General features: G+C 40.2%; 1 protein-coding gene across 1 annotated transcript; it reads right to left on the reverse strand.

Annotated features, from left to right (window-relative positions):
• Positions 1 to 9: 9 nt before the first annotated feature.
• LOC125881365 (tumor necrosis factor receptor superfamily member 12A) lies at positions 10 to 12,816 on the reverse strand. Its single transcript, XM_049564511.1, has 5 exons — positions 12,502 to 12,816; positions 4,551 to 4,649; positions 4,312 to 4,455; positions 3,476 to 3,524; positions 10 to 2,867 (listed from the first exon to the last, which is right to left on the reverse strand). The coding sequence occupies exons 1-4, from the start codon at positions 12,581 to 12,583 to the stop codon at positions 3,484 to 3,486; spliced, it is 366 nt and encodes a 121-aa protein (XP_049420468.1). The 5' UTR covers positions 12,584 to 12,816; the 3' UTR covers positions 10 to 2,867; positions 3,476 to 3,483.
• Positions 12,817 to 13,810: the final 994 nt, after the last annotated feature.

The raw sequence follows: 13,810 nt of genomic DNA on the forward strand, positions 1-13,810 counted from the left end.
AGACTTGCATTATTATTGGAAATTGTCAGTTTTATTGTGAAAATACATTTGATACACAAAGCACTTTATAAGATTGCATTAAAGTAAAAGAAGCCAGTGCATGTACAGTATATACAAGAAGAAATAGAAAGCGAGAGAAACAAGCAGAAAATGTTAGTTATTGCTCAGTATTATCGTCAGCTGGCCTGGTGGAAGTTCAACAAAAATCTTCACTGGAGTCCCTTTAAAAATGTGCTTGTCACTCGCAGTATATGCAAAATAACACTGCGAGATACTTAAAAATAAATAATATAAACATCTTAAAAAAAAAAAAAAAAAGGAAGTATTGTATTTTAAGTGAGTCCATAATTTTGCTGCCAGAGGGCAAGCAGTTTACCCACAAGCAGACAGATCCACCATACGACCTGAATCATTGTCAGTCACTTAAAATACATCAGTAACCGCGTACTGGTGATGTTTTGAAGCTAGAAAACATCCTCAACTATAAAAAGAAGTGGAAAACAACCACCCTGCCCGCCATGGTTCTTGCTGGTTTCATTGGCTACAAAATAACAAACATGTCGACATGTATCCTCAGATCTGAAACGATTGGACAGGTTTGGTAAGCATAGTGATTGTGTAGCTGCACCTAAATCACTGTAGGTGTCATTCCCTTCACTACAGTACATTCCTTACAACATTCCCACATGTTAGCAGTTTGGGGATTGTGAGTCTAGTGTTTCAAACATCCTGTCTTACAAGCGGCGGGACGGTATCGTGGGAATTCTGGGGAAATACTAAGCCTCAAACCTACTGACATTAAAACAGACAAGACAATATTGTAATCATCTGCAATAAAGGTTCTGTGTTGGTCTCAGGAGAACCGGTAACAGTGAACGAGTACAGTTAATAACAGCTTTCTCACTGGCAGGGACGAAGTCTGGAATACATATCACCTACTGTAAAGAGCAGCTACATTCAAATGGCCTTAATGTGCCTGACAGTACGTCTAACTCACATGTGATTTATCTTTAAAGGGGAACTGCGCCTATTTTAAAAATTCCCACATTATTCCTATCATCTAAGACAACACATTTTACTGAACATGAACAACTCTCTCAAATCCAAAAACTACAATGCTAAAACTCACATTTGTGATGTCATCAAGATTAAAGTCTGGAGCTGCTCCATTGACAATGAATTGGAAATATGTTATAGATGAAACAGAGCACCCAGGGGAGTTTTCTGAGTATATGGGTACATTTTCTGTTTCAGTACTGAGAACATTACAACACAGTGAAGCTCATTTGGGTAAAATAAAAAGGAAAACAAACATTCTGTGGCTCCACAAAATCAGGCTCCCATCCATTGTCTACGGAGCAGCTCTAGACTTTATAGAGGGCTCCTGCAGATCCTTACAAAGTCTTAAAGGCACTGATTCATTAATGTAAAAATAAGGTTTTGTATTTGTATCATAATGTCTTATATAAATCTTTCAAAAGTCTTAAAAATGCTGAGAGTAAGTAAGTAAAAAAAAAAAATCAAATGCTTGTTGCATTAACGTGATACAGATCAGGATAGTTGACCAACACATATTATGTTTCCAGCCGGGATGCTCAGAGCAGTAGATCCACCTTCTCCTAGCTAGCTGTCACTGTACGCTGGACGACATAGGAAAGTGCAAAACTTAAAAAGAAACCAGGATTTCCTGGCGTGACTGAAATCGGTACAAGGCAATGCATACTAGGCTTGGTGTATTTTTATGCAATACGTTTTTCAAACTGAGCATGATGGGAATAAAGGCAGTGGAATCACACATGTGAAATGAGAACAACAAAATTGCCAACATATTGGCATTGGTATTTCACAGTTCTGTTCTATCCTCTTCTCTGCAACAAGACAAAAAAAAGTCATGCTTAATATAACAATAAAAATTTGGCTAAACTGTCCCTAACCTTGAGTACCTGATGTTGGTTCGTATTTTTTCCCCTTAGATTCTGGAGTCTTAAATCCAACTCGCCTTAAACTGTAGAAACCCTGTAATACTTGAAGACATCACAAGTTTGACACTCACTTCCCTGGTTTCTGGCTTTGAGCAACAGTAGTTCATGTTCACGAATACTGATTGACCTTTCCTAGGCCATGGAAATAACATATTGGAATTCTTAATTTAGGTGGCGTTCCCCTTTAAGAAGCTGTTGTGGTAAATGACCAGCAGATAGACTCCGTCTAACCCTGCTGAATAGCAGGAGATCAAACTACAGCCTAGCAGGCACATTTTATTTCTCACCCATGTTTCGCCCTACTGTGCTGTGATTGGCTTGTACTTGTCACGTCAATACGTCGAGGTCAGAGGCGGTTAGGGTTAGGACAGAGGTCATAGGGTTAATACTTGGCAATCACAGCACAGTGGGGCGGGACTAGCCGGGGAAAACAACATGCAGCAGGCAGCAGTGGCTGTGTTACATTCATCGGAGTCCTTCTGGAAAATAAAATACAGGATTTGGAAGGCGTCCATCTCTCTGAGGAAAAGACTGTAGTTTGGATTTTTTTTCTGAATCAAACATCTGCAAACCCACAAAGGTCTTCCAGACCAAAATCTTATTTAAGTGGACTATAAAGGCACACAATATCTGAGAATGATACCACTAATATAATGTTGTTACTATTCCTACAGAGGTGTGAGAGCTGCTCCTGCGGTCACACTGTCGGACCCACACTGAGCACAGCTCTTCACTCGACAGTCTAATAAATTAATAATGGTCCAATTCCGGTGAAGAGATACCCCGCAGTCAGAGTATACAGTTCATGGTCCAGAGGTTCCTCCGTCCGGCTCTGAACCGGTCGCTCTGTGGTTCTGTCACATCTGTTTCCAGAGGAAGATGAGGCTGTGGAGGCCATGACAACAGTCATGTTATGTCGAGTTATGAGAGATTTAAATCAGATTCACATTTACAGCACACAGCATGCTTTGATTAGGGTCTGAACAATATGGAGTTTTCAAAGCTTGAGCTGGTGTTGATGTTTCTGGATTGGACCCGTTGGTATTTAGTGGTTTAAAATCTGACTGTGTGCCAGATCAGTTGTGAAAGACCCCAAAAGTCAAAGCACATTGTTGATTGCTTCTACTCACTTTAATTATCAGATATCAGTTCTAAAAATTCACGTTTTCATTCTTAAAATCCTCATGTTTTTGGTTCTTACACTGAGTTTTTGATTCAATGCACCTGTCTACAATACTTTCTGAAATCATTGTATTAAAATTTTTCAAAACTACATGGATTCAGTTTTTACCTTGAAAATGTATTTTTTTGTATTTATTTGTCTGAAATATTGTTTGTTTACATTATAGTTGATGCAGTTCGTATATACCGTTCGTTAGCAGGTGTCATGGCTGATATAAATCATACCCACTCTTCTCTTCTACCAGGGGTATCAAATTCAAATTCATATATCGGTCAAACTCTTGTTATGACAACGTCAAAAATATACTTACTGTATTGTTTAAGCTTGATAAAGTGGCCCCGCAGTTTCTTCAATGGGTTCTGTAATAAATAAAGACAGAAATCAGCATTTTAAACACTGCATATCTACATTATCTGCAATGGGCCTTTGACATCGCAGGAAAAGCACAGGTGTTACTAATTACATTAACAACAATGGCTCTGTTGTGTTCAAGTGCCCCAGTAAGTAAGTGTGACAGGGAAGCAGCAGGCACAATACCAGGACCGTGAAGGAAACCGAAGCAGCTTAATGAAATTAATTTAATTTTCTGTGCTGTTCCTACTGTGCCTCTGTGAAAAGGCCTATTGTCTCTGGATATAAGAGGAGACAATAATAGTTTCTGATGGCTTGTGACACAGCTGCAAAGCCTACATACCAAAAAAGGGAACTGCTCACAGCATGCTAATGTTTACCAAGAATCTCTTTGCACCAGGGACACGTCATGATATTAAAGTATTACTCAACCACACAGTATTCTTTGTCATCAATAACTCATCTCTGCTAGCTTTGAATGTCACACAAAGGTTTTAAGTCTATGCCTTCAGAGAGAGAAAACTGCAGTTTACAAATGTTGTTGCCACTTGTGATACGATCTTTTAGCCAGAAGCAAAAGCAAATCAAAAGCCCATTAAAATCAGGCATTGAGGAAAGCCTTTCTTTCCTGAGATAACAGTGTGAGAAACAAATACATAAATTCCATTTTTGCGTGACAGATTTGATTTAGGCGTGTAAAGTGTATTTTTACACAAAGATCATATCTGATGCACTTGTAAAGGTAATAAAAGCTTTATCTGTAATTAATCAGATTTTACGTTTAAACAATCTCACCACGTAGGGGCCGTTTGTGCGACTTGCGTCGATGCACCATGACTCCGATAATCAGCGCAGCACCAACCAACACAACAGCCAGCACTGAGAAGCTTGTGATGGCCGCCAGTTTCCACACGTCAGGTGTCTCATCCACAGATTTACCTATTGGTTGAACAAAGAGAACTTTAACTGTAAACACTGAGAGAAAAGAAACCACTGTATGAATCAGTCTTACATGTACCAATGCACTGTCTTACATGTGTTGCACGATGGGGTCTTTGGGTACAGCTTGCACGATGAACACGGCACACAAACGTCCAAATCTGAGTTCCAAAACTCTAAACTGTTACACTGACCTGCACACAGGAAAAACATCAGAGGTCATCTGTTAGTAAGGTTTCAGGGCAAAACATTTTTCATGACTCGTAAAATTATAACAGTGTTTAAGCCGCTGATATATTATGAAGTGGAGCAGAGGTGTAATAACTTATTTAACATTTAGGGGAATCATTTTAATGTACGCTTCCTGCGACCCACCTGTCTAGGAGGGTCTGCGGGGGAAACACCCCCAGGAGAGATTTCTAGAAACTTAACAGCTGATCATATTTCAAAGCATTTCTAAACAAGTACTTTTGTGCCGTACTGTACTATGCCTTATTTCTTTTCATGGCATATTGTAGTATGGCTTTTTATGATATTTTTGATGACATGAAGCTCAGCGTAAGTTCAGTTAGGAAGACTTTCTCTGTGCTCATCCTTTCACATTTCTCTCCATCCCACTCCCACTTCTCCCTCTAATCAAGTGACTATGGGTGTTCACTCCTCTAGTTATCCAATCAAACTTTGCCAAGATTTCTCTCAGCCAATCAAGGTGCCACTGCAAGACTTGAAATCTGCTCTCTTTTCTGCTGCTGTCAGGTATCATTTTAGGAAGAATCTTCGCGTCGTCACCTCCACCCAGTTCACCTCCAGCCATCGTATCCAGAGTCCATGACAAGCTCAACAAAGGCTCATTCCTCTACTCATAAAGATCATCGGCCCTTCTCCATCTTCCTCTCATCTCACCTAGACCCTGGGGGAGTTGCTTATTCGACCATGGATTCATCACACTCCTTAAATCATGCCATCTCTACGGGGTCTAATCACAGAAGCCTTTCCACATTTTTATTCCAGTGTTCACATGTTAATAAATATTGTTTTACCACAGAAATGAGTCTCTCCTGATTGAAATGCTACACTGTGACTTTTTTTTATGATATTTTGGACAACATACTATACTATGACTTTTTTATATTTTTGATGACATACTATACTTTGACTTTTTTATATTTTTGACAACATACTATACTATGACTTTTTTATATTTTTGACGACATACTATACTTTAACTTTTTTATATTTTGGATGACATAGTACACTATGACTTGTTTATATTTTTGACAACATACTATACTATGACTTTTTTATATTTTTGACAACATACTATACTATGACTTTTTTATATTTTTGACAACATACTATACTATGACTTTTTTATATTTTTGACAACATACTATACTATGACTTTTTTATATTTTTGACAACATACTATACTATGACTTTTTTATATTTTTGACAACATACTATACTATGACTTTTTTATATTTTTGACGACATACTATACTTTAACTTTTTTATATTTTGGATGACATAGTACACTATGACTTGTTTATATTTTTGACAACATACTATACTATGACTTTTTTATATTTTTGACGACATACTATACTTTGACTTTTTTATGATATTTTGGACGACATAATACACTATGACTTGTTTATATTTTTGATGACATACTATACTATGACTTTTTTATATTTTTGACAACATACTATACTATGACTTTTTTTATATTTTTGACGACATACTATACTTTAACTTTTTTATATTTTGGATGACATAGTACACTATGACTTGTTTATATTTTTGACAACATACTATACTATGACTTTTTTATATTTTTGACGACATACTATACTTTGACTTTTTTATGATATTTTGGACGACATAATACACTATGACTTGTTTATATTTTTGACAACATACTATACTATGACTTTTTTATATTTTTGATGACATACTATACTTGGCAATTTTTATGACAGTTGGCAGCACAGAAAAAGTTTACCCAAAAAAACAAAACATATTCTACATTAAACTGGCAAGGTGTCCTAACAATGGCTACACAGTTGTACAGTACACACAGTTTGGCTTTACAGCAAGCTGCCATTAAAGGGCTGCAGCATAACCTCGAGTGTCAAATTGCATTTAAGGTTATGTAAACAAGATTGTGTATCCAAGTAATGGCATTCAGGATGATATTTTGTATAGTCCTCTCAGTTCTGGAAAACTGTTTTAACTCACTCATAGGTTTTGATAATGAACTGCTAGTGATAGGTCATGTCACATTATCTTATCACTCCATTTGTCTCCCCCCACTGAGTCCACAAGAGTCAACATGAGATTATCCAGTAAATGACTGCAGGCTGTTCATATTTGTTCATATATGAACAGCATATGTCACCGTGATTACATGACAAATAGCTGTAGGTGAATGTGGGCTGTTGTGGTCTGAGGCTTTAAGCTGATCCTTTCTCATTTACCCCCATGCCTCCTCTGCTGCCATCTCTCGTCTCCTTTCTCCTTTTCTCTTGTCTGATCACAACAAAGTCCCCCCCCCCCACCCCCACCCACCCAATAGTGTAGTGTGCTTACACCCAAGAGGTAATGTTTAGAGACACCATTTGAGATGTTCTAGAAACAAACCAGAATTCCTTAACTCTGGGAAAAAAACATGAAATAATCATAACCAGGTGACTCGCAGGAGAGCCGGAATCAGCTAATACAGAACACATGAGAAACTTTGTGACTTTCTTCTTCTCATAAACTGAAAGTGGGAAATTCCTATGGGTCAGACTGCTGATGCAACTTAATTGCCTGAGAGAGAATTACTCAGTAACTTCTGCTACATGAACAGGCAGTGCATGAAGAGCAGGATGTGTTTTCACAGAGTGTTTCCGTCGAGTTGTTTTGCGCCTGTTTGCGTGTGCGACTTCCAGAGAATAAGCGAACGTGTCTGTGAGAAAGAACTTCTGGTGGTTTAGCTCGGAGAGACAATGTCTACCTCTGTGGACACAATGGAAAGCTTCATCTCTTTTATGGCAGCCAGACAGCTGAACAATTACAAGTGTGCACTTCCCAGATGATAAGGAAGGAATGAGCCTGAAGATGTGACACAGTTAACACTGATTGCAAGCTGAGTGTAGAGACTGTTTCAGTGCTTTTTATGGTCTGTGGTTTTCTCTGCAGGTTCCTGCCTTTGGTTAAGAGCATGTATGCACTTAATAACCCAAGGTCATGCATGAAGTAGTGAGCACTGTGACATTAAGCTTAAAAAACATCCCTGCAAAACAATATCACAACACAAAGTCAGCCAACGTAGATGAAACAATACGAGACATGACAAAGTTTCGATGGACCAACAAGGAAATAGTCTGCAGATATCCGATAGATAAAATGATAACAATCTTCCTTCCTTCTCGGCGCCACATGTGCATTTGCATGGACAACTTCTTTTGTATCCATCATTTTAACAAGGAACCACCCTGAGCCTAAATTGAGTCATCATCTGTGGTAACTGTCATGTTCAGACTGGCTGCTTTTATCTCCACAGAAACTAATAACAAAACTACCAGAGACGAGTCTGAAGCAAACCAAAAGTACCTGAATGAGTGTGTCGGAAACTGTGGCTGCTTCAATGACAACAACACCAGATATTTTAACATTGTGACATCAAGCTAAGGAACTGACAAACCAACTTCTCATAAAAGTGTGACAACACAAAGTCGAGCTGATAACTGAAACTACACTAGAGTGATGGTATTATAGATAAATGAAACAAGGAAATCTGCAGATACCTGATATGTTATGATGGTCGTCATGTCGTTTGTTCCGTGTGAACAGTTTGAACCTAGTGTCATGACCTATGTCATTTAGAAAAAACATCTACAAATTTCAGTGATTTCTTAAGTGCAGTAAAACTGTTAAGTCTGAACGCTGACACCCAAGTGAGTTTTACAGTATGTTTTCCATTGTTATCTACTGTAGATGGACCCTAATGTACAGGAAGCCTACCTGGATTTCCTTTTTTTGTACGTCACTGTGTGCAGCAGTGACATTCAGTGGTGGATTAAGTATTAAAATTTTTTATTTTTGAGCAGGCTGGCAGTACCACTCTATAACCATCTCTATATCCACCTTGTTATGTCCAATCATTGCTTACAGTAAATGTCGTCCATTGAATCAACAAATTCCTCAGAACATGCTATTTTGACGAAGAAAGGTGAGTTCTCCTGTATATGAAACCGTGTTGGCAGTGCCTACGTGAAACAGGATGCATTGAGCGTAAGCTTCTGACTAATGCAACCACAGCCTCGGCCGCTCTCCGCTGAATTTCTTGTGCCTTATAATCTCTCTCCAATAAACAGGCTACAGATAAATATCTGAGTCAGTTGCCTGGGTCCAAACCTTTGAATCTACTCATTCCAACAAGATTGAGTTGACTGATTCGTCTGGCATTGTGACATGAAACAGCACATTCTTGGTTGAAATAAAAAACTTTTAGCGCCATGTGGGGACTAACAAGTAGCCAATCTGTGCCACAGGCGCGACTAACGCAGTTGTCAAACTGATGTCAAGCAGTGCTCTGCAACCAAAAAGGAGTACTAATAACAATGGTGGGTGCTGTTGAAAAAATAGTCGCTACCTAAACCTCTGCAAAACCAGTATGTTGGCATGGCTACACATCAGTGAATTTAAAATGATGATACATTGGTCTCTAGTGACTGGTTAGGGAAAATCAGCCCCACTCCCCCACGAAAATCGGTTAAATGTCAGACTGAAGATGGAAATGGAGTGAAACCTGTCTGACATCAGGCAGAACATTTTAAAATGTATCCTCCTTCATAACATCCTCTGCACTCATATTTCGGGATGCCAAATTGCTGTTGGAAACGTAGCTAGTTTGCAATACAAGTAAAGAGAACAAGGATGTTCGGTATTTGAGTGGCATCTGGAGGATACGCAGAGGCGGTGGCAAGAAGTCCCAGCCCTGCGTCTATTAATGTCACTGTCATGTCAAATGATGTTCCTGGATGCAGGAAGAACAGATTACGCCCCTGAGGAATTTGTTGCTATAGTCATTTACCATCAACACTGACTGGACATCCACATCAAGTTTGGTAAAAATTTTCTTTAATGAACTCATCAAAGAACTGGGATGTCTCATCGGTGGAACTGCTAACAACTCACAGACAAGTAAACACTGCTTGGTAGGAGTACAGGAACGTGAACAAGACATTCTCAAGTGAAGCACAAGTGCCCCAAAATTCCACTTAAGCACAGCACATGAGTACATTTATGTAGGTACTTACTAACACTGCTGAATTTACAATTAAGGCTGCAACTAAAGATCATTTTCATTATCTATTATTCTGTCCTTTTTAGTCATTCAGTGAATCAGAAAATATCAAAGGAATAGTGAAAATGTCCTACAGCTCCAGGCTATGTCTACTATTGTGCTTGTTTTGTCTTACAAAATGTCCAGAACTTAAATATTTCCAGTTTAGTGTCCCTCAAGACAAAGACAAGCAGAGAATCCTCACAAGTATGAAGTTAAGACTAGTTCATGTTTGACATGTTTGAAATACTAACTCTTCCTTTGAAGACAGCTGGATAACATCCTCTGTGGTTTTGGAGGGAGCGCTCTAAAGTCTGAGAAGATAACCCTGATGATGTCACAGTGATGCCACTGGAGTTATCTCAGTTTGGGCTTGAGATTTACGTTTTTATCAGAGAGCCTGCGTTACACACTGGAGGTATGGAGTGGGCAAAAACAAAAGATGCATATAAGGGATTTTTCATATTAGGTGCGATTGATTTGTACCATGCCTTAGTACGATTGCCCCCAATTCCAATCCCCCGCTGCTCAGCTTTCACATTAGTAATGTTGTCCCGCACCCAAGTACACTTGCGTCATCACCTATGTGACATTATTGTTGTGCTACAGTGTAGGAAAGGGCGCTGCAGATGGACACTGCTGCCTCGGGGACCGTCATCAGCGGGGACTGGGGGAGCCGTGAGGCTACGCTCTGCTTTTGGGGCCACTGCTGTCAGGTGTGGAGTTCTCTGCCTCCCGCCAGAGCTCTGTTGCAAGCATTGTCATCCAATATTGAGGCATCAGTATTAAATTGAGACTGTTTCATAACCAGATAAGAAGTCCTTGTAGTTGTGCTAAATAGCGGTCCATTTCCATGTTTTGGTTCAGTTGTTGTTCACACCTGATGCGTACCGTACAGGAGCACACATGTACCCAATCAGGACCACCTTTTCAAATGGACTCAGGCATGGATCGGCATGGGTACAGTACAAAGTGTTAACACTAAACAAACTGGACTTTGGGGTCAAATGTACTCGGAACCAAGCCTGGGTCCCTGATGTGAAAGCCCCCTTAGATGGGAAATTTAGGATCTGGTGTTTATAAAACTTGACTCTTGGGTTCAGGATATCTCTGCTGACTGTTCCTTTTAAAAATCTGTCTCATGGAAGTGCAACACTAAATTGGTGAAGTGTCCCTTTAATCTACAAATTAATTTACTTGGTTTCTCTAATTGCTTACAAGCAAAATACAACCAGGAAGAACTGAACCTTATACACCAAAAAATCAGTTTTCCAAGAGCCTAAAGATCTAAAGCCTACATCCCAGGTGTGTAGGAGGGCGTACTGCAGGGATCTGCTGGTCACATTACACAGGACACACAGCACCTGTCGACCAGGTCATTATTAAACCAGCTGCAGCCAAAAGGCACTTGTTCCAAAAGTCATGTTTGAGGCATTTTGACCTCTAACTCTCTGGTTATGTTACAGCCACATGCTCATGTCTCTAGAGACTCTGCATCCTCCACAGCCAGCCAGCCTGCAGGGCTGGACTGACTCATTTTTTATAGCTGTGGTCACAGCAGAAATGTGTCACAGTTCTTGTAAGCACTTCTCCTGATGACCTCAGCTCTGCATCATCCAGCAGGTCCACAAGAGTCCTGCTTCAAGGTTGAAAAGGTCACAGAGAGGAACTGAACCCTGACTGCTGGTTGACCTCTGTCCTAACCCAAACCACATAATGAGAAGTGGAGTTTCTGACACACAAATCAGGCAACAAACAGAAACTGATGAATAACTGAAAGGTTAAGAAAAGAAATGACTTTGCCAGGGTGGACTCCTCATGATTTTTTCTGAGGGGTAACTACAGCTTTTCACACATTCATGAATGGCAACACCTCCTGATATTTTAGCAGCAGGGTTAATCATCTGACTTCCACATAAGTTTCTTATGATTTAGCACTAAAATCTAGCAAACATGAGCAAGCTTGGAGACACTTTTTGTGCTCCAGAGTAGAAGACCTTGGCAAATCTCAGCACCTAGCCTGACAAAGGGTGTTTTCGGGTGTGGGGGTGCTGTATTTTGTCATGAATTGGAAGGGGGTGGGTGGACCAACAGCTGATGTCCAGATGTAGAGATGCTTTCACACGGATAGAATCTAGACCAAGCATGTTTTGATTTAGCGAGTTAAAGTGCGCTTGGTAACTTTACTGCCTGAGGAAATGATCCCAACTCATGTAATTATTCAAGATTTTAGCTTCAGAGTGTAATCTGACCCGGGTGTTCTCCACTGGGATTAAATCCAAAACTTCAGCCTGCTGTGGAAAACAAAGTCAAAAGCACTTTTTTGAGGGAGTTTCTGTGAGAGAGTCGAACATATCTTTGTGTGAAATGGACACAGGCAGTGCACCCTCTCCATGTGGCCTGTCCTTCTCGCCCAGGGACACGGATGGATGGGGTGAAATAAGGCGATCGGAATGCGGAACCGGTGAGAAATGCAGCTGGTAAAGGAAGCGGCTTTGTAAGCAGACCCACTATCTGACTCCATTATAGGGAGAGCTGAACACCAGGCTCTAATCCATGTTCTCAGAAACAAGGATACCCAACAATGTGCGCGTAAATCACACGTAGAAACGAGAAGGAAAAGTTGTGTAGTCACTTAAGTTGAATCAAAAATAAGTTTTCATTTTCCAAGATAAAAAAAACATGTTGGAATAAAAACTTATTTTACTTACTTTTCTGTGCGCTCACGCCATAGAAATTGATCACAGCCGCTATAATAAGTCCGCACAGCGCGCAGAGAGCGTTTGAAGCCATGATGTCTGCGGGTAAAAAGCTGCTCGCTGTCGGCTACACAATTCCCGAAAGTTCATCTGATTAACAATCCGTGCTGGTTTTCAGCATGGAAAAGCGAGCATCAGAGTGAGTCACCCGGAGGAGTCTGCGCCTTGTTTTAATAGCGCACACACCCACGCTAACAGTTCAACTCCTATGAGTCATTTCCTATGTACTGTACTGCTCGGATTCTCTGTGCGCACTCCCCGACTCACAGGAAACTCCTCTACCATAGTATGTGGTTTCATTTGCTTCGCACCAAGTGAAAGTTTCAATTAAACCACCTCAGGTATGAGAGTTTCAGTAGGCTTACATATAATTCATATTTTTATGGCCACACCCTGGAGGTTCTTCTCGACATTTTTTCACCAGAGCGCCTGTGTAGTCTGGACTTAATAGTGTTCTCATTGTTATTACCACGCCTGTCGACGTCATTGACTCCTCTCTGCCAAAAAACACAACTCTCTGGCATGAGCCTGGGTCCCATGCACAGAAAAAAGAGGAACAGCAACCGAGGCAAAAACAGATGACATTCACTAAAACTATCAGCCTTTTTTTTAAAGCCTCTGGGAGAGTCTGCTCGATAGTTAAAGGGAGATAAGCTTTATCTTTGTCCACACTCTGCAGATACAAAACAACTTTTGGAAACTGACATTTGAATAGTGAGTGTCCCTGACGACGCAGGGTGGTGTTATTAATGTCTGGGGCTGGGTGTAGTCTGCTGCTGCAGCACAAATATGCAATAACAAAGCCAGTGGACTCATGCCTGGAGTGCTATCAGGTTGGCCCCTGTCACAGAGTTGTCTCATGTATTAATGCAGACCATCAGTTACTACAACAACATCTGTGCTTTGTGACATAAAATCATCACAGCACAACGTCAAAACTACGTATTTATTCATGACAGGTTATGCACATTCATATGGGTAAACAACTACTGCCAATGAAGCTATTCTTGTTTATGCCAACATTATAGCTAATTCTTCTTCCTTAAGTGTTCCCAAATGCCTGATTAACTGTTTTTCACATATTCACTCTTTTCCTCTGCAGCCTGGAACTTTTTATGTGTGTGCTACATGGTGCGAACTGCCTTTCCCACAAGAACTAACGTCAAACAGACGCTAACCAACCTCGCAGTAAATAGTTCACATCATCCGAACAGAGGAAAAGAGGTTTCATTGGCTCAATTAGGTAAGAAGCATGTTGTTG

The sequence above is a fragment of the Epinephelus fuscoguttatus genome, linkage group LG20 (genome assembly GCF_011397635.1).
Source record: "Epinephelus fuscoguttatus linkage group LG20, E.fuscoguttatus.final_Chr_v1".
In the NCBI taxonomy this organism is placed as follows: Eukaryota; Metazoa; Chordata; class Actinopteri; order Perciformes; family Serranidae; genus Epinephelus; species Epinephelus fuscoguttatus.